Raw genomic sequence first — 20,704 nt, 5'->3', positions numbered from 1 at the left:
CAGTCCCCGAGGCTCCGGTCTCGCCCGTCCCAGAAGGGAACGGCCTCGGCCTTCGCAGAGCCTCCAGCCCTCCATCCCTTGATGTAATACAGGAGCCCCTCCACCTGCCTTACCCTTGCAAGTTAACCCAAAGGCCCTTCGTTTGCTGGGGAGGGCGCTATAGCAGGCTTAGGCCCAATGTGAGGTTAGAGACCAGAAACGATAACTGGGAAACCAAAAAAAAAAAAACCAAGCAAAGCGAAACACCTACCCCAGTGCAAAGAATGGATCGTTCTCCCAGGGAAACAATGTTCACGGTTGTGTTAGACGCGGCTTATCCCAGGCTGACTCTGAACCACAGGCTGACGTTTTCCCTCCCTTTTCGGCCACTTCCCACTGCCTCCAGTGAGTTGCAAGGAACTCAGGGAAAACAATAGCCAAATGCCACAAAGGATAGGTAAACGGTCTGTGGGAGGGAGAAAAACGAATACTCTGAATTCCAGAGCCCAGTATACGTGATCATTGTTAGAAATAATAATTAGACTGGATAGTGACAGACTGATTACCAAGAGCAGAGACAGAGGAACGCCGGAGCTTCTTCCTCCTCGTTACCGTGAGCTAGACGTGTGGGGGTCAAGGACACTCGGGGACATTAGCAGGAAGCACAGTCACCAACTCACTCTTTTTTTATCCCAGTCGCTCCAGCCTTAATTTGAAAGCAGACGACGGACTGAGACCAAACTGCAAAACATCCCAGATCACCACAGCCATCATCAGCATCCCTACCCCCCCAGCGCTCACCCCAGAGGGGGAAAGTCGGCCACCCCCTGCCACCCCCGGCCCCAACACGAACATTCCTTCCATAGCCAGCAATGTCGTCAAGGTCTCCGCCTTGTAAAACCGCTGGACAGAGGGCCAGTGCGGGGAATGGGAGCAAAGGGGGCTGGCATGTGGGTGGGTGGCCGCTGGGACCACTCCCTCCCCCGCTTCCCCACTCGTTCTGCCTGCCCCCTTGCACCCCTAGCACTGAAACTTGTGCCTGGAAGGAAAAGGAGGCGGCAAAGGGGCCCCTGAGGTTCACCGCTGCTGGCGCGGACCGGACGTGGCCCTGTGCTACTTACTGCATCTCGCTGGGGCCGGAGGAAGGGAGGGGGTGGGGGACGGGATGGCAGGGGGGGTGGCGTAGAGGCTGTGTGCCAGGACAGGGCCTGGAGGGGGGAGCCTCAGACCCAATAACAGTCGTTTCTGGAGACCCGAGTGAGGAAAATACAAGACCGAGAGCAGCACAGAGGCCGAGCTGTCACATGCAAAACAGGAAGAAAATATAACACTGTGTATTTAAGCACCTTTTTCAAGGCTCTTAATGGATAATATTTATTCATGGGAAAAGGTGGAAAACAAAACACCAACGGATTTTTGTGAAATATTTTTCTCCATGGACCCAATACCTTTGAACCAAAACAATGCATTTTGTGAGGGTGTTTGTTTTTGTTTTTTTTTTTTTCCTCCTTTTATAGCAGAAGCTTTTAGGCTCAGAAGTCAGTTATTGCTGAGTTCTCTCTCCATTCCCCCAGGTGGGTGAGGTCAACTGAGCCTGGGCCCCCATTGCCCAGCTGACCTGCACAGAGCTACCAACCGACCACACAGCAACATTTACCCTCCATCTGTCCTTTGTCTCTGTACCTCTCTGCTCACCCCCTGGCTGTTTTTCTCTGTGTCCAGCCATCTGTCTCTACGTGGACCCCAGTGATCCTGAGACGTTAGTAAAGCCTTCTCCGCTACCGAGCCCCTGCAGACTCATGCCTGGGAAGTTCCAGCTGTGTGAACGCAGCTGTGGAAGAGAAAAGAAGCCCAAACGGGAGAGTTTAGGGTTGAGGGAAGTCCACTTGATAGAACAAAGTGCTTCCCTTGCGGCTGGAACCGGTGGTCTTTGCCGTTTCCATTTCTGGGGGAAAAAAGGGAATGGCCAGATTTTCCCCACTGGGATCTTGACACAGGAAACAGCCAATACCTAGGAGACACCGTCGAGTCTGGCGTGTGCCAGTGAGGAGAGAACAGAAGAGCCCAGGGCTCCCAGCTGTAGTCGGCCCCTGGAGCGCCTCGCTATGTACCCTTCTTTCAGGACCCACCATAAAGCCCGCCCAGAATCCTGCCACGAGGCCCCAGAAGCACTTGCCAGCAGAAAGGGCAGGCTCTGACTTACCTTATGATGGAGGCAGCTCCCAGCCCGAGGCTGCAGAAGATTAAGCCTGTGTGCTTCAGGAGGGATGCTCGGAAGTGTGAAAGCAAGTAAGCGGTTCTAGATGATTCTTGCCTGGCCTGAAAAGTGTTTGAGGTCTGAAGGGTCTTCAGGCCTGATGTCCCCGAAGGTGACTGAAGTGGGGGCGAAGCCTAATCGCCTCCGTGCAAGTGAGGTGATGTTACTTCTGGAGAACCTGTTCAAGTGGCTTGCACCCTGGTGGGACTGGGAAAGCATTTCTGGACTCCTCCTACCATTTTTCACTGCTTAGAGGAGGGCAGGTGGGCCTCACGGTTAGTGACAAGCCCCTTCCCACTCTCCCCAGCTGCAGGCTCTCTAGTCTGGGCTCTGAGATCCAGAAGACCCTTATCCATTCTCCGGGTTAGTGATTGGCAGTGTCACTGTGGGCCAAGGACCTCTCTGCCCACCACAACCACCTAGACAAGTTTCACTAGTCGGGAACCTACGAAACACCTTCTGTGGGCTTCCCTAGGACCCCAGCTCCGCTGACCCCGTGGAAGGGGAAGGTCAACGGGTTCTGAGGTGGCCTCTGAGCAGAAAGTGGCCAGAAGGGCAGAGCAGAGGGAGCCTTCTACCTTTATCTCATGCTATCCTCGCCGACCACTAACTGAGTCCTTTCTCTGGGGCTGGCCTCCAGGATTTCCCCCTGATGAGGGGGAAACCACCCCATGAGAATGGGGTAGTTTGGGCCTTCTGAGCTTGAAGTCTAAGCAGACAGAAAAGCTGTACAACTACGGAGGAATATATGTGCACACACCTCCCCCCCCCACACACCACCACGACCAACCCAGACACACCTGAGGACAAGTCCTTCAGTCCGTTCACTTCATACACATATCCCGTTAGGGAAGGCAAAGGACTGGGCTGGACTCCATGTAGATCTCAGGCAAAGGACTAGAAACAGAATTTTTCCTTTGAAAGAATGGTAATGGAACAAAGTTAGGAGTATTGTAGTATCTAAGTTTACATCATAAAAACTGAGTGGGGTAAGGGATAAAGAGGGAAATAGGAACATTGATTACGTACACATACAAATTGCCCGTGTCTAGGAACAGGTCATCAGAGGATTAGAACAATGACAATCTCCAGCCCAGGATCTGTTCGAGAGTGTACCAAGGGAGGCTTTTGGTGCTTCCCACAAAAATTAATGAACAAATTTTTAAAAATCATGTCTCCAATAGTTTCTCAGTTTTTGACCCTAGTGAACTGTTTTGTGTTCTTTCAATTTCATTTCTAAATCCCACATTGTGCCAGTTCCTAAAAGACTTTAGACTATCCCCTTCATCTCCATCCCCCAGTGTAGACTTAGCCAGGGATAAGAGACCCAGCTTACCTCTGGTCCAAGAGACGTCAACCCAGGAAAATGGCACATCTACACAACAGAATACAGCAAGACGACGCTGCTAGCAGACTGTCGTAAGTCAACCAGAAGGCCTAAGCGTGCTGAGTCGGCTTAATGAGTCTAACTCGTTGGCCAGTGACTGAAGAGCCAGGGTATCAGGGTTTTCTGGAGGCAATGGCTTTCGCGGGAAGTGACTCTCGAGCTTTCGTAGTTCCTGAACAACTTCAGCATAATAGAAGATTCCCAAAACCACTTACCCCATTTGATGCCACTCAGCATTAGAGAGCATTAAAAAACTATTATTATCATAGGCTACGTTCAAATGAATGGAAACTTAGAAAAGGTCGAATTAAGAATATACCAGAAGTGGAAGGGATTAAAGACTGTCTAATTGATTTTACAGTATAGAAGGCTGAGGCCCAGAGAAATGAAGGGACTTGCTCCAGGTCGTACAGTCATTAATGTCCTAGCTGGGACCAGAACACAAGCCCCTTGGCTGTTGGTCTAATGCTTTTTCCACTACACTTGCTGCCACTCAGAGGAACAATGCTTCTTCGGAGAAGACCCATCAAAGAATTCATGCTGTAACTAAGGACATAGTCTTATGCAAATGGCAACACGACTTGGAAACAGCCCTTGGGGACCATTTGACTGTACTAATACAAACCATCCTTTTGAAACCACCATTATCTGGGTAGAACCAGCTATGGACTATCAATTCTGTCAAAAAAAAAAAAAAGGGTGAACAAGTGAACAGCTTTCATTCAGCTGAATGCTACCTCTTCCCCATGAGGAGAGGGCTTAAATATTTCAAAGCATACCTTCTAGAGTCCTTTTCACCCTTTTCTACAACCTCTGAGGGTAGTAGGTCAAGTGGCTAAGTCCTTGATCCACAGAGAGGGAAAACAGCCGGGAAGAAGCTGAGTGACTTATCCAAGTTCATATGGCAAGTTAGTGGCAGAATGGATTGCAACCCACGGCTTAGACATCTTGTGCTGAGATTTTTCTTTCACATCATGTTGCATGACTCTGGGGTTTGCTTCTATTTTTCATACTTGGATTTCCAGGGTGGTGACTGGGGGGAGGAAGCATTCCATCAGAACCACCGTGAACCACGCCTAGTCTCTTAACGGGTCAAGTTCAGGACTAACTGCGCAGAATCCCGCTGGAAGGACCGGGTATTCTCAGTGACAGCTGAGCACATTAGTCTACCATCACACAGGAGTTTAAGGTCAGCAAGTAGAAAAGTGAAACTAAGAGAAACAAAGAATTTGAACAGAAATTAACGTGGCCAGTTAATGCTGATGCGTGATTAACGAAGGTCCCCCTGTGGACGTGCTGAGGACTTGAGCTGGTTTTCAAATTACGAGTTCTGCAGTTCAGGATCAGGTCAGAACAGAGGCAGGAAAAGTGTACGGCAGGAGATGTGTACCTAGATTTCTTTCCTCGTCTTAACTTCGCAGAGGTAATGGTTGAACTGGACCCACACCTAGATTCTGAGGTTATTAATGACGTCCAGTGCTCCGGGCTCCCTCCCTTCGATCATCGGGTAACTACAAGGCAGAAAGATCCCAATGCTGTTATTAGTGTCCCTTCTAAACTCGTTGGCATGGTAACCATGACAAACGGGAACCTGGACGACTTGCATTTTCCCTTTCTGATTTCCTTATGAAATCTCATCATTTGCAGAGCTTTAAAATGACTGGTTGAAGGAAAAGCATTTTGATGACCCATGACCCTTGGAGCCCAAACTGCATCATGAAGCGAGAGTGGCTATCAGAAAAAGAAACAGCTTTAAAGGGGTTCCTTTTGAGTCTTGTTTTCTATTCAGAATGTTCTATGTTTTTCTCATCAAGTGTGGGAATGACATTTATCTTAGCAGGTTACTTCACTACGCTGGTTGATGTCACTCCAAACCAGTGTAGGGCACTGACCCAAGTCCTGGGGGGCTCCTTGGACCAATAGACTATTTTACAAACCTGGGAGGTGGGAGGGATGGTATATTTTTGATAATCAGACATTCCAATGTAATGTTTTCCTTAGAGGTCACGCCCCTCCGTTAATGTTATCGTGAAAAACATCCAGTGTGTTCTTTTCTATTTTCGTATAATAAATGGGCTTTGCTTACCAACATCTCAATGGCAAAGAAGAAATACTGTACAAAACTGCAGGAAGATAAACATGTGAAAACTTTCTATGGAAAAAACAAAACTCTTGAGTTTCCTGTCGTCTTCCTTTGAAACTGTAGTGCACATGTTACAGTGTATTATCATTCACAGTACTGAGTCACGTGCCACTGCTGCAGCTGATGTATCCGATCTGGATTAAACAGACTATGTGCCACAAACCCGGAAGTGATTACGAATGGTTATTTTCATACCAGTTCTCCTGCTAGCCACTAGAAAATAAGGGTAACTTGAACACGGAGGGGCTTTCTATCTTGCCAGAGAAAAGCCACAGCATCTCACAGGGTGCTGACGGGCAGTCTCATCTTTCCTCCGCAGCCCCCCCCCCCACCGCCCCCCAGTGCAAGCAGCCCGTCCACACGGATCACGGTTCTGGCCCGTTTGTATGCTTTAGTCAGGGATGTCCTCAAGCACTGGGCTGCCTTTGTCAACAGCCCTGTTTGGAGCCCCAGCCCCGCAATAATGAAAGAAAACCCGCCTTTACCTATTGGTACTGCTTCTGCTGAGAACACCGCATCTTTAATCCTTCATCTGACCCAGGGTCTGAAACTAAAAAGCAAGCCCAAAATGAAATGCTGTGTAGGGTACGGCAGGAGGCGCCGGAATCAGGTGACTTAGGTTGTGTCGCTTCCTTGCCTGACTTCCCATCAGGCACTTTTCTCTTGGCTTCAGTGTGTTAAGAATGGGGGTACTGGGGGCGCCTGGGTGGCTCAGTCGTTAAGCGTCTGCCTTCGGCTCGGGGCATGATCCCAGGGTCCTGGAATCGAGCCCTGCATCGGGCTCCCTCCTCCTCTGGGAGCCTGCTTCTTTCTCTCCCACCCCCCTGCTTGTGTTCCTTCTCTCACTGGCTGTCTCTCTCTGTCAAATAAATAAATAAAATCTAGAAAGAAAAGAAAAGAAAAGAAAAAAGAAAAGAAAGAAAGAAAGAAAGAAAGAAAGAAAGAAGAAAGAAAGAAAGAAAGAAAGAAAGAAAGAAAGAAAGAAAGAAAGAAAGAAAGAAGAGAAAGAAAGAAGAGAAAGAAAGAAAAGAAAGAATGGGGGTACTGGATTAGGTATCTTGAAGATTTGCTCTAACCTTACTAATTCTGATTTAGGTAGCGAGGACAACAGGCATTTTCATATTCCACCGTAATGTGAACACACAATCCCAACAACAATGGGAATCCTTTTAATTTCCCCACAAACACATCCCAATCAATGAAAACCATAATAGAAGTGGAACATCAAGGCCAATCCATGGTGCTCAAAGGCCTTAGAAGTTGGCTAGGAAATTCAAGTGCTCGTATCCTCATTGCCCACTAGGTGTCACTACGGATCCATTGCTCACATAATCTGGAGCAGGAACTGGAAACCAGCTGTGCACTGAGAAATGCATGTTTGTTTTCACTGAAAAGCACTCTGTTAACCGGGACATATGTGCTTGTTCAAAGGCACAAAACCACATTCTGCCAAAACAAGAGAATAACCTGGTGACGGATCCAGTTCCAATGGTCAGCTACACCTGTCAAAAATAGCCTCTTATTTTTAAAGATTAACAGACTTATTTATATTTAGGGGAAGGGGAAAAAACCCTAAAACTTCAAATTACTCCCTCGTCTCATACGATTTGATCTTCACAGGTAGTATAATTCCTGTTCAATTTTTAGTATTCAGGGGTTTAATATTTAGACATGTTTTTTAAAAGGTTAAATATTACCATAATACTTAAACTACTTTAGAAAACGTTTATTACCCAAAATAATAATTTGTCTTCTGAGTCAGAATTACCCACCGCTGCAGGTTTCCTAAAGATTTCTCTACATATTAATACTGCTAGCCTAATTTAAGTTAAAGCTTAACTTGAATAGTTGTGGTCAGTATAGTTTAGTACTCTAGAATTCAGACTGTAAACCAATTCACACTAGCCTTCATCCAAATCACCTGAATTTATAAAGGTTTTCTATATTCATGAAAGGATTATTATTTTCCCTAACTAAAAAGGATTTTCTTATTAGTCATCTATGAAGTAAGTCTTAGAAACTGGAAGGGAGCCTAAAGATCTAACTTCCTCATTTAATTGATGAGAAAACTAGACCCTAAGAGGTCATATGACAGGTACAAGATAAAGGAGACAGAAGCAGGGTCTCCACCAGGACAAATGCTTTTTCCACTACACCACACGCATTCACAAGCGAATGTACCGATCTATGGTTCCTAACCGATGACGGAGACATGTACCTCGACTGCCAATTCTAAACAAAAGTCTTCCATATAATCATGTGCACAAGCAGCGGCAGGTCCCTTCCACAGCCACCACTAAGACTGCACCCCTTCTTTAGGATGGTAACGGCTGAAATTTTCCAAGCAAATGCTTATGGAAAATGAGCAATCATTATTTTCCTAGGTTATATGTATTCTCACCTCCAGCTTATTTTCCTACTAAAAAATAAAGCAAACACAAATTAAGACAAACCTGAAGAGAGAATCCAATTAATTTCAAGACTAATGGGTAACCTCATCTCTAATTAAGATGCAGCAGTATCCTAATTAAAATCCCCTAGCAATGACAAACTTTGAACTTGGCTGTATTGTGGGGGAAAGGGTAGAAGAAAAGAGGTAAGTTCCATTATATAGCAATGACGGAATCTTATTGAAATGTGTGTAATTAAAGTCTCTACCTCTTAATGACATGCTAGACCTAATTATGGATTTGCTATTTACAGTGTTCATTTAATTCATTCGAACTTGGCAATACATGTACAGTAGAGACACGTGTACGTAAAGCCTACCATTGCCCAACCCGGACGACAGGAATCCAAGTTCAACAGGAGTTCAGGGTGGCTGCAGACGGCCCTGGGGGTAAATGTTTGTACTGCCTAGATAAGTATGCACACAGGAAAGAAGAGCTTTCCTTTTAAAAAGTAAATACATTTCTCGCTATCTGTAACAGGTTCTCTCACCACAAATCCAGTTCACGAAAAGGTTTGGGACCCAAACGCATCATCATGAGAGGATTGCCACAGAGATGAAAGAATGTGTAACAGTTGTCCCCCTTTATCCACATGCTCCAGGGTCCCCAGTGGATGTCTGAAACGGCACATAGTACCGAATCCTCTCTGTACTGTTTTTTCTCACATGCATACCTATAATATAGTTGGCAAACGAGGGACAGTAAGAGATTAACAATAACAGAATAATCACAACATACTGTAAGTTATGTGAACGTGGTCTCTCAAAATCTTACTGTATTCACCTTTCTTCCTGTGATGATGTCAGATGATAGAATGCCCACGTGACGGTGAACGACGAAGGCATTGTGACAGCATTAGGCTACTACTGGCCTGAGAGTATGGCAAAAGGATCGTCCGCTTCCAGACCACAGAGGACTGGGTGTAATTGAAACCGCAGAAAGCAAAATCTCAGATAAGGGGGGGACTGCTTTAACTTCCAATTACATTTTTTCTAATTTGTAATTTATAGATGCACCATCTCAGAAAAATGACATGCTCTCCACTAGGTGTCATGAAAGTAAAAACTGGGAGAAAATTTAAATTAAAAGCATTAAAAGTAAAAACTGGGGGGAAATTTCTAGAAGACTTAAGATTAGGACACACTGTGGGAAGAGTTTGAACAGAATGAGTTCCAGCTTCCCAAAAATACTTAAAGAGCTAGAACTTTCCCTTAGCCTCCCAGCAGAGTAGGGCAGTTCTTAATCTGGGTTCCACACATGGGCTTCAGAGGGTCTCTGAACCTCTTGGAATTACACATACAGTCCCTGTTTACAGAATGGAAACTCTACAAATCTATAGCTTTCATCAGACTCATAAAAGGATCCTTTTCTGGAGTTACTCCTCTTCTGGAGAAACAAAAATAAGCCAGCCACTGATGACCCTGAGCCATTTAATGCACAGTAAAAACAGCTTTCACAATCTTAAAAACAAAGACATTCAAAATATGAACAATAAACATGTCAATAAACATTTGGCTAAGTTTGCATTTTTACTGGTAACAAATATTTTTACTGGAAGCAAAGAGCATGAAAGCAAGTACCTTTGGGAAAGTCTGAAGCAATATTTATTCCTTCTTGCCTAAACATAAAAGGCGAGGGGATTTTCCGTAAAAAGGCGAGGGGATTTTCTGGTCTACCATGCTACAAATTTCTACAAGAACACACCTCTATGGAAATACAGTCCAAGCTTTCTGTCAAGAACTCCACAGCATAAACTAACATTATTTTTTAAATCTCAACTGTTTTTATTTTTTAAAGTAAGCAGTGGTATAAGTCCTTTTAAATGTTTCTTTTTCAAATGGCTTACAGAAAATGGCATCCTGGGACCTTTAGCTCTATGTCCCCCAAATTTTCCTTCAAGAATCTGATCTGTGAAGTTTCTTTAAAAAAAAGATAATATACGGGGTCAGGTAGGTCAAAACTGAAAAACAGAGGTGCCCCACCGGGAAGCCTCAAGACTTTTCAAATTCCTCAGAAATGCCACTCTACTCTAGGCCAAGGAGGTTGGCTATCCAAAGGCATCGCTCGTTGGTATTTCCGGTGGTGGGAGGTACTCCTAGGATCACTGGTTGCCTCGCATCATTTCTTGGAGATAAATGGTATTCATGTGATAAGCCGCCATCCAGCTTGGATGCCTCTGAGCATTCCAGTAATACGACTGAGAAGCAGCAGCGTAGTACTCCTGCCATGCCCGGTAGTAAGCCCTCCAGTACTCCTCATAATCCTGGTAGGCATCGGAAAAACCCGGATGTGTTTCCCTGTGGCCGTCATACCACCCATCTTCCTGAGCTTCTGCCTGCACCCGACAGGAAGACCGCCTGGGAGGGTTTCTCCGGCTCTGCTTAGCTCTCGGGTTAGCGCCCTCTTTATGCCTGGCTTTTGTCTGGATTCCAGGCGATTCCTGATACTCAGCTGGATTACGGGCGTCGCTTCCATTCAGACGTTGTTCCAGAGAGACGTGGCCACGCACAGGAGTGGGTTCCGAGTCTTTCAGCTGAGTATCTGAAGAGCCTTCCAAGTAGGACTTATTTCCTTTGCTCTGGGAAGAAGTCCTTGAGCTGTAAGAATCACTGTCACTCTCCGAGTCTCCAGACTGACTACTACTTGCCAACATCGGCACTCTCTCCTCGGGAATTCTATTTCTTACAAAACCGTTTTGAGGATTCACAGTCTGATCCCCAGGACCTGTGTAATGCCTGATGATTTCCACAGGTTTCTCTAACCCCTCTTTAATATAGTGTTCATAATCCTCTACCAATTCTGTAAAAGTCAACGAGTATGGCAGATGGATTTTAAAGGAAGACAGACAAGGAATTGTGGGCAGTGACACGGGTAAAACCTCTTTGACCTGCTGCTGACTGGCAGAGTTTTCAACAGAGATCTCAACAGAATTTGGCATTTGCTCTTCCAATCGGATGCCACAGCCCACTGCTTTTGGGGACACTGCTTTTCCTGTGATTCCACACTCTGAGTGGCTTTTCACAGGAAGTTTTTGTTTAGTACTACTTTTTGATTTGACTAATAGTGAAGATACAGAAGAATTTCTAGGTGAAACCACGTGGGTACCATGAGCTTTCTGAGTTTGAAGGGTTCTCTCCATTTTTTGGATCTGCTTTTTTAAGGGCTGGGCGGGTACACTTGCTAAGCCATACGTATGCATAGCAGCTTGAACCTCCACGTCCCAATCCAAACATTCTTCCATTAGACCAGGAGGAATGGGATCTACATAAAAGGAACAAAAGAATATTAAAATTTTGAGCTGTTCTAGACCAGCTAATTTTGAATGACTTCATAAACCTTTCCATGGTCAAATAAGCTTAAGAAATAAAATATACTAATAATACACTAAGAAGCTTAAGGATTACATTGTATTAGTGTTTTAAAAAACCTAAACAATCCTTGCAGTAAAGAAATATGCCCCCAAATATGCAAGACCCATCCCATACCCACAAGCAATATCTCCCCGTGCCTTCCACTCAAAAAGAGCTTACGCCAGGAGTAAGGTCCAAGTCTGCAACAATTCTCTCATCTCTTCCCTTCTCACTCTCCCCAACTCCTCCCCTTTATCTCACTGATGCCAACAGCAAAACAATATTAGAAAATGGATTGTACTCCCCAAAGCTTCTCAGCTGGGAAATACTACAACTGCAACTCTGCACCCAAGTAAATCTGCCACCCTCTCCTCGCAACAGGGAGAAATCGCTGCCCAACAGTGGAGGAAAACCTCTGTAGGGGAAAAAGTCAGACTGGACTATGGTCTCAACGGCACTTCTAAGGTTTAAAAAATGTGCTGGCTCCAGCTCTCTGAATTTCCTATTCCATGCAGGTGGGACAACTTGCTCCCCCTGCACACTCTGACCTTCCCAGAGTGTGATCAGTTTTCATCTCAGGCAGACAAAACGTACAGAGCCCCTCATTACACAGGTCTTGCCTGTGTGCTCTCGCTGCTGGTGCTCGCGTATATGTGCCCACTACCTAATCCCTCGGACCAGGACGCCTCAGCTGCGGCTCCTGATCTCCGGCTGCACAGACCTTTTAACTAGAACCTTGACTCCTACTAATGTGATATCCCTGGCTTGCTACACCTATCAAACAGGCCAACTTCTCTCCCAGTCCTGCCCCAGGTACTTCATCCGAGCAGTCTACTGCCACACAAGTTCCTAGTCCAATACAAAGCTAACACTACAAATGTACTTTTCTCATGATTTCAGGGCTCTGTTAACATTACATAAAGATCCAAATATGTCATTTTCCAGTATCCTAAGGCAATTTTCATCACGAGATGCTATGATACTGAATCCTACCAAACGTCTTCACCCTCTTGTACCAATTTTCAATTTATTTTTTCCACATTATAATCATCTGACAGGTTACCGATGAACTTACACATAGAATTAACTACTATAGTGTCTTAAAACTGACGGAGAACCTAAAGACCGTTTCTAAAAACAAATGTTTTCTAAACCAGAACACAAGCTTAGAGCAATCAAAGAAATTTGTGAAAAGATCACAAAACGAGTAATTACAAAGCCAGAACTAATTCCCAGACCTGTGCTTAATCTAGCTTTATAAAGATCACTAAAGGAGTTACACACAAATTAGTAAAATGTTCCATGCTGTATGTATTCAGTAACTATATACTCCATATTCTAGAAGATCATGAATGTTATAGAAGTACGTATTTCTGTATATAAACACACACATTTGTACATAGCACATGTATGCACACATACACACGCTAAAACTGCACACATGAACACATATAGCAAATAAACCACATTTCTACAGGACAGTTCTTTTAAATTTTCAAGCGATCATTAATAGTTTCAGACATGCAGTTTCCAAGGTGGCACTTAAAAAAATGAGATTGACAAATGATTAACTAAAATCAAAAGAGAACATGGCAGGGGTGCCTGGCTGGCTCAGTCAGAAGAGGCTGAAACTCTTGATCTCGGGGTCATGAGTTCAAGACCCAGGTTGGTGTGGAGATTACTTAATAATAAATAAACTTAAAAAAAAAAAAAAGGACAGAAAGAAAACACTTCGGATTTTTCAAAATAGCATTCAAATGAAAGATACTCCTTCCTCATGGTGGCAAAGGAGAATATGGCAAGAATTACCTTTATGGCGACAAAAGTAATAAAAGAAGAAAAGAAGAAAATGAAATTGCAAGGCTCCAAGCTAAAATATAGAGCTAACACAGTAGTAAAACATTTTTCATGTGCCAGGAATTACACTGCAATCTTCCCCCTGCTGCTTATGAGCTGTAAGAACTTAGGCAAATTACTTAACTACTCAATGCCTCAATATTCTCGTGCACAGAAAGTTGATAATAACAGCACACACTTCACAGGATTGTGGCGAGAATTAAACAAGTTCACATACTGAACGGGACCCAACACATCCTAAATACTCCGTGTCAGCTATTATTTTTGTGAGGCCTATTGTCAATATGATTATTCTTTCGATGGCGAAATGAATCAGACAAAACATACCTGGTAAAGGCAGAAGGTTGATGTTACATTTCTGAGCAATTTTCATCATCACATTTTCTTCTTCTCCCCGACAACAGTAGGTCACGGTCAACCCCAGAGTACCTAAAGCACAGAGGGAATGTGAAGTAGTAATCAGGTTCACATAAGTGACACTGCGCCCGTCCTATCTGCAATTCTGCCTCCTAAAGAAAGCAGCTAGGCTTTTCTTTCTTTCTTTTACCAAAACGGCCAGCTCTGCCAATCCGATGCATATATGTCTCCCAATCCAATGGTACATCCAGGTTTACAACCAGGTTCACCTTCTCAGCATCAATCCCACGGGAAGTCTTGAATTGAAGAACAGAACAAGTGTTTGCATTAACTGCTACACCATCACCAACGCACACCCGACCGTTCTAACAGAACCGAGAACCAAGTTAAGAACGGGAGGATATTTAGGAGGAAAGGAAAAGGAAATTCATTTCTAATGACTAATTTTTGAATAAAGAGGAAAATATAAAAGACTTTAAAGACAGCAAATTCCCCAGCACTGGAAAGAATTCCCTCCTGGTATCCTTATCAGATACACCCACATAAAATAATAAATGAAACCTGTGAACCTGATAATGGAGGCCAAGTCAAGATGGATTAGTCACCCAAACTGAACAGGCAATTTACCAAATCTGTGGAAATGAGGACTCTGCAATGAAACTGCTTCAGTTTGGCCATAGCATCAAGACGCTGATTCTGATTCATGTTGCCTAAAAACACCCAAAAAGAAAAACAAGCTAATACATATTTATCAAATCCACAAACAGCAGAAATCATAACTACCCGTCTTAATGCTTTAAAAATACACCAACCAAAGTTAATTCTCTCCTTATGTGCAAATCTAGGTTAAGACCTAAAGTCAGAATCTTTTAAAATCTGGTTAGGCAGTCAACTTGAAATTCAAAAATTAATTTTAAATGGTGACTTTGGTTATGACTACAGATATAACTTTATGTCCACAAAGTTACATATGAAGTAGAGGAATTCTTAGGAAAATAAAAGTGCTATAATCAGCTGTTTATAAATTTCGTTCTGAAGTGTGATCGATGGTCAAAATATTGTCCATTAATAGACAGCCTCCCCAGTGCCTCATGATGTATAATGACTAGACAAGCTTAGGCTAACAGGTAAAAACTAAGCTATCAAGGAAAACTCTGAACAGGATCTCACTGACCAAAAATTCCTTTAAATCTTCCATTCCTATTAGGTCAGCAGTAATAATTTAGCTTTTGTGTCAAAAATGACTCGTCTTGGGGCACCTGGCTGGTTCAGTGGGTAAAGCCTGCAACTCTTGATCTCAGGGCTGCGAGTTTAAGCCCTATGTTGGATGTAGAGATTACTTAAAAATAAAATCTTAAGAAAAGAATCATCTTTGCCTTCCACAAGACCTTAAAGCAGTTAATTCAGTAGCAATTCTTAGCATTTTTACAATGATTATGAAAAGAAGCAAAATATTTTTCTCTGAAGATGACAAAGACGAACTTTTTAAAATTAAGTTCTTCACAGACAATCCATTCCAATTTTCTAATTTCATATTATATACCAAGTTACTTCTTAAACAACAAGGATATCAATATATCAAATCCCAATGAAAAATTCACCTGAAATTTCCTTTACTCTGAAGACTCAGTGTAACCTCACACTCAAGACAATTCACAAAGTAGTATTTCTTCCTCCTGACTTTGGACAGGCTTCAAGTCAGAATACTAAACAAAGATTAAAATAAGAGATGAACTTACCTGAAATGCACTCAGCAGGAAAGCCTTTAGAAGAAAGGATATCTGCCAAATGTTGTGCTCTATAAAAATAACATAGAGGATTATAATTTTATAAATATGGCCCTACATCTTTTATTTCACAGGCTCCCAGGTGACCTCTTAAGGTACATTACCTGCTGTGCAAATTAGAAAAGACTAAGGCTTGGTTAAACGGAATTCTGCTGAACAGTTCCTGTAAATGCTGAGCCTTTTCCTCAAAAATCTTATGGGCCAAAGGGTATGAATTGACAATTTTGTAATATTGCTTCAAACCTACAAAGAAGTCAAGAGTCTTCTGTTAAAACAAACATATTTGCTATATCCTAATAGCAAATATGAAAGCAACAGCGAACTAGGCAAGGGAAAGCTCCAGAATATCACATACGAGGAATATAAGTACCCAATATCCATACTCACCTATGAGACTCGGATCACTGGAATTTAGTCTTACAAAAGTGGGATCTCTCATGTACTTTGTCAAAGCATTAGCCAAAAATTCAGGGTAGGTAGCTGATACTGCCAACATCTGTTTACTGGCAGGCAAGGAAGAATAAATCCAGCTACAAAACAGAAGAGAAATACACATCATGGAAACCAATCACAGTAACTACCACCTGGAAGCCGAAAATAGACACTTTAGGACACCATTTTAATAGTCAAGCAAGGGGGCGCCTGGGTGGCTCAGTCGTTAAGAGTCTGCCTTCGGCTCAGGTCATGATCCCAGGGTCCTGGGATAGAGCCCTGGGATCCGACACCCTTCCCCCCCCCCCACCCGCATCAGGCTCCCTGCTCAGCAGGAAGCCTGCTTCTCCCTTTCCCACTCCGCCCACTTCCCTCTCTCACTGTGTCTGTCTCTGTCAAAGAAATAAAATCTTAAAAAATAAATTAAAAATAAAAATAAAAATAGTCAAGCAAGTTATTTCTCTTACTTTATTTGCTCCTGGAAGCTGCCTTCTTCTAAAAGCTTATCTGCTTCATCAAGAATAAACAGACGTATACTGCCTGGGTTCAAGTAGTCAAGTTCTATCAGTTGTTTAATTCTGCCTAAATTCCAGAAAAAAGCATATTGAAATATTTAAGATGCACTGAATGTGTGCAAATCTCAGCCAATGTTGTTATCCTACTTACTCACAGGTTATACTGCTGACCTTCTTGACCCGACCCTATTATGCATTTATACACTGAACCACAAATCAGAAATTGAGTTCTGATCCTGCCTAAATCCATTACTTTATCCTCACATTTCACCACCAACAAGTATGGATCAAAACACTGTTCCCATCAAAAGACTTGAATGCTAAGGCCCTGAATATTAAATTCTGATTTGAGTGATTCACAACTGAATGATTAATAAAGAAGCAAAGAATAATCCCAATCCATGGCTTAGAAAGGCTCCCTGAAAATCATCTCATTCCTCCTCTTTTCAAAAACCAATTCCATACGTGTGCTTAAACATTCTTAGGAATGGAGATTTCGGGGCGCCTGGGTGGCGCAGTTGTTAAGCGTCTGCCTTCGGCTTAGGGCGTGATCCCGGTGTTCTGGGATCGAGCCCCACATCAGGTTTCTCTGCTAGGAGCCTGCTTCTTCGTCTCCCACTCCCCCTGCCTGTGTTCCCTCTCTCGCTGGCGGTCTCTCTCTGTTAAATAAATAAAATCTTTAAAAAAAAAAAAAAGGAATGGAGATTTCATAAGTTCTGTTAGTAATCCAGTCACGTGTCTGTATTTCACTGGTCTAAGCCTCTTCATTTATAATCTTCAAAATAATTATCATAGTTATTAAAGATTCCCATATTCTTACCTCAATTACTTTACTTACACGAAAAGTGTTCAGTTCCTTAAAAGCCACCCAGTTACAAACAGGATGATATCTTACCAGGAGAGCCAACAGCAATATGACACTTCTTAAGTCTGGTTTTGTCTTGTGATAATGGAGTCCCTCCAATAAAGACATGACACTCTAAGCCTTCCATTTTTATTCCAATGGCTGTAATCACAGAATGTATCTGTACAGCAATTTCTCTTGTAGGAGCCAAGATCAAAATCTAAAAAAGCATAAAATATGTATACCTTTAACAAGTCAGTGGAATAGATACACGTCATTGGCATGTTCGTACTACAGTGAGCTATTTTTCACTTGAACAATCATTTTAAATGATGAGCTTTTATTAACAAGGGAAACTATTCCATTCATTCACTTACGTAGTCATTCAGCAAATATTAAACAAGAACCTACTATATGTACTAGGCAACATGTAAGTTGCTGTGGAGTCAACAGTCAACAATACACAGTCCAGGGGCGCCTGGGTGACTCAGTTGGTTAAGCATCTGCCTTGGGCTCAAGTCATGATCTCAGGGTCCTGGGATCGAGCCCCGCATCGGGCTCCCTGCTCAGCGGGGAATCTGCTTTTCCCTCTCCCCTCAGCCTCCTCCCCACGGCTCACGTTCTGTCTCTCTCTCAAATAAATAAAATCTTAGGAAAAAAAGAAGAAACGATACAGAGTCCTTGCTCTCATGGCACTTGCATTCTGTATAAGAAGATATACAATAAACAAACATACATACATCATGACATGAAATGAAAAGTGCTATAAAGAAAAATCAAACAGGGAGAAGAGAGAAGTAACAAGGGAGGGAAGGATTTATTTTAAATGGGGTAATCCAGGAAGGCCACTAAGGGAGTAACATTTGAGCAGAGACCTAAATGTACACCACAGAGTAGAGCTAGCTGTGTGACACCCGGGGAATTGTTTTCGAGAAGAGAACACAGCAAATGTAAAGGCCTTACGACGGTAACGTTCTTAGTGTGCTTGAGGAACGGCAGGGAGGCCCATGTCACTGGACCAAATCAGGGGCAGATATCTAGGCCCAGGAAAAAGGAGCCTTGAGGCTCACGGTGAGAACTCTGTAATATAACAACTGGAGGACAAGGGGAAGCTACATGTTCTCAGCTATGAGAAGAAAAACATTTTAAAAAACCAAAAAAACAAAAAACTAGAGGAAAATATGCCCAAACAGTTAACAGCAGTTTCTTTCTGGATAGGTAAGATTATGTGCTGCTTCCTGGTGCTTCTTCTCTAAATTTTCCAATTTTCAAAAATGAATATGTATTACTTTCAGAACACAAAGATCTGAAGTTTAAAAATACAAATTTGTTTTACGGAATTTATTCAGCGTTTTGGCATTTCACCTACTGCCAAATTGTCAGAAGCCAAAATCTCAAAAACGTCTCAAATTCACAAGTAGAATAGCTTAGGTCTTTGGGAAGCAGAAGGATTTCCTATGTGCATAACCCAGGATTTGGTGGTTATAAGACTCAAAAAGCTTTGAATATGGATGTACTGGCATACTGTTTATACATAACATGGGCTCAGCAAAACTTTGTTGAAGAAACGATCCCCAAACCTCAACCTCTTAATTTGGGTAAGGCCATCTTTAGACCTATTCCAAGATGGGAGATCAATAGGACACACTCCCAGAGCTCTAAGAACCACCTGCAGTTACCAGCAAAAGCCAGAGCACCACATTATCATCAATCAGGCCAAATACTAAATCCTACCACAATCGGGTCAGCAAGTAAACGAATAAAGAAAATTTTCTGTATGTTTAGGTAATAAAAAAATTGACACACATGGCAGACTTAATCTATTTAAGATGCAGTAACAGAAATTTCCAAACTTCTAACTCTAATGACAGATCCTTGGTCACCATCCACACCACCGCCCCTCAACGGCTTTAACGTCTACTTTACTTCTATACTTTTCATATGGCTTAACTCAATCATTCATCAAATTCATCTCTTCTGTCTCTCAGGAGGTACTGGTATTGCATCCAACCTATGATAAAGTCCATATAACATACCCTCCTTTGGGTCCTGAGCTACACTCACCTGAGTACTTAGGTTTTCAAGAACAAGCGAGTCCAAAGCAATGGTAGAGAACACACAGGTTTTCCCAGTGCCAGATTTGGCTTGAACAATTAAATCTGAGAAGACAAAAGAAAAAAAAAAAATCACTAGCCAGTAGTGACTAAAGCAGCTTAGATACCAAAATGAAATCACAGAACCAGAAGAGTCTACAGAGATCACCTAGTTGGCACCTTCGTTCTTAGTTAACTCAAAAAAGCGAGAGGTCATATCCAGAAACATGCCTCTCCCCTGAACCTCTACCGTTCATCTTCTCGAATTGAGAGCCATCTGTCACTGTGCAAAAGGCCGTAACCATCTTCCCATTGAACACCGCGTCTCGTTGTACAAAAGAGGAAACTGAGGCTCGAAGCCGCAGGCCGAGGCCTGCACCGGCGGCCGCCTCGGGGCTCCTCCCGAACCCTCCCGGCCCGAGCACGGCCCCCGCCCTCACCGAGCCCGCAGCGCCCCAGCGGGATGGCCTTAAGCTGCACCGGCGAGGGCCGCTCGAAGCCGGCCGCCCGCAGCCCCTCCAGCACCGGCCGCGACAGCAGCAGTGACTCGAAGTCGGCCGGCTCCGCCAGCAGCACGTCCCCCGTGCGGGTCCGCGGACCGCTGACGTCGTGAGCCGTCCGCAGGCTCCGCACCGGCCCGGGGACTGGCTCCGAGGCCGCGAGCTGTGCGGCCACACGCTCCGCCGGCATAGCGGCCTCCACCGTCGCTAAGGCCGCCGGGGCTTCAAACGCCGCCGCCATCGTCGCCGCGCCGCCGGATCTCGCGGTACTTGAGGCGAGGGAGGGAGTCTAAGAGCGAGAAGAAGAAAAACTTTATTGGCAGTCCTCCCGGGAAGACACGGACACGCTTGGCCTCGGAGAGGGGCGAAGGGACGGAAGTCGGAGGCTGAGGAAGTCTCGGTAACAACGATAACGACAAGAAATGTGGCCGGAGGAAGGCGGGAAGAGGGAGGAAGGGGAGGAGGAGGCTACCGGGATGCGGCCGCGGGCGGCCTGCAGAGGGCGCCACGCGCTCACGGTGGGGGCGCCGCCCCGCCTCCGGGGCTTCCGTGGGCGGTCCGGCCAGCCCCGCGCCCCGCCCTGCCACCCTCACAACGCGGGCTTTGTGATGCGCTTGGGGCGTCACGCTCCCCGCCTCTCGGCCGCGGGCGGCTGGCGCCTCCGGCCGGGTCTGTCCCCGCCAGCCCGGAGCTCCGAGCGCAGCTAGACGGGACTTACCCGTCGTCCGGTCCGCGTCTGTCTTGGTACCGCTT

General features: G+C 44.4%; 2 protein-coding genes across 3 annotated transcripts in view; one reads left to right on the top strand and one right to left on the bottom strand.

Annotated features, from left to right (window-relative positions):
• The window catches only part of KCND3 (potassium voltage-gated channel subfamily D member 3), a 227,030-nt gene extending 221,102 nt beyond the window's left edge, over positions 1–5,928 (top strand). For both annotated transcript variants that reach the window (XM_087866171.1, XM_045801503.2), the window contains one exon: positions 676–5,928. In XM_087866171.1, coding sequence (XP_087722297.1) covers positions 676–877 — 202 coding nt within the window. In that variant the 3' untranslated portion in view covers positions 878–5,928. The remainder of the gene's footprint in view (positions 1–675) is intronic.
• Positions 5,929–9,629: 3,701 nt separating this feature from the next.
• On the bottom strand, positions 9,630–20,397 carry DDX20 (DEAD-box helicase 20). The gene is made up of 11 exons (XM_045801504.2): positions 19,892–20,397; positions 19,423–19,517; positions 17,410–17,578; positions 16,467–16,581; positions 15,955–16,097; positions 15,672–15,810; positions 15,520–15,578; positions 14,408–14,490; positions 13,971–14,076; positions 13,751–13,852; positions 9,630–11,477 (listed from the first exon to the last, which is right to left on the bottom strand). Exons 1-11 carry the CDS (start codon positions 20,190–20,192, stop codon positions 10,318–10,320), a joined length of 2,472 nt encoding a protein of 823 aa, XP_045657460.2. The 5' UTR covers positions 20,193–20,397; the 3' UTR covers positions 9,630–10,317.
• Between the last annotated feature and the right edge of the window lie 307 nt (positions 20,398–20,704).

Source organism: Ursus americanus, chromosome 12 (genome assembly GCF_024610735.1).
Source record: "Ursus americanus isolate L20-20 chromosome 12, mUrsAme1.1.p, whole genome shotgun sequence".
In the NCBI taxonomy this organism is placed as follows: Eukaryota; Metazoa; Chordata; class Mammalia; order Carnivora; family Ursidae; genus Ursus; species Ursus americanus.
Note: the sequence above shows the minus strand (reverse complement) of the source record. Positions and strands in the feature narration are given on the sequence as shown.

Coding starts and splice junctions, on each gene's coding strand:
- DDX20 (XM_045801504.2), bottom strand. CDS start 20,192: ATGGCGGCGGCGTTTGAAGCCCCGGCGGCCTTAGCGACGGTGGAGGCC. Junction 17,579..19,422: donor TTGAAAACCTAAGTACTCAG/GTGAGTGTAGCT, acceptor ATGCTTTTTTAG/ATTTTGATCTTGGCTCCTAC. Junction 14,491..15,519: donor TCCTGCTGAGTGCATTTCAG/GTAAGTTCATCT, acceptor GGGTGTTTTTAG/GCAACATGAATCAGAATCAG.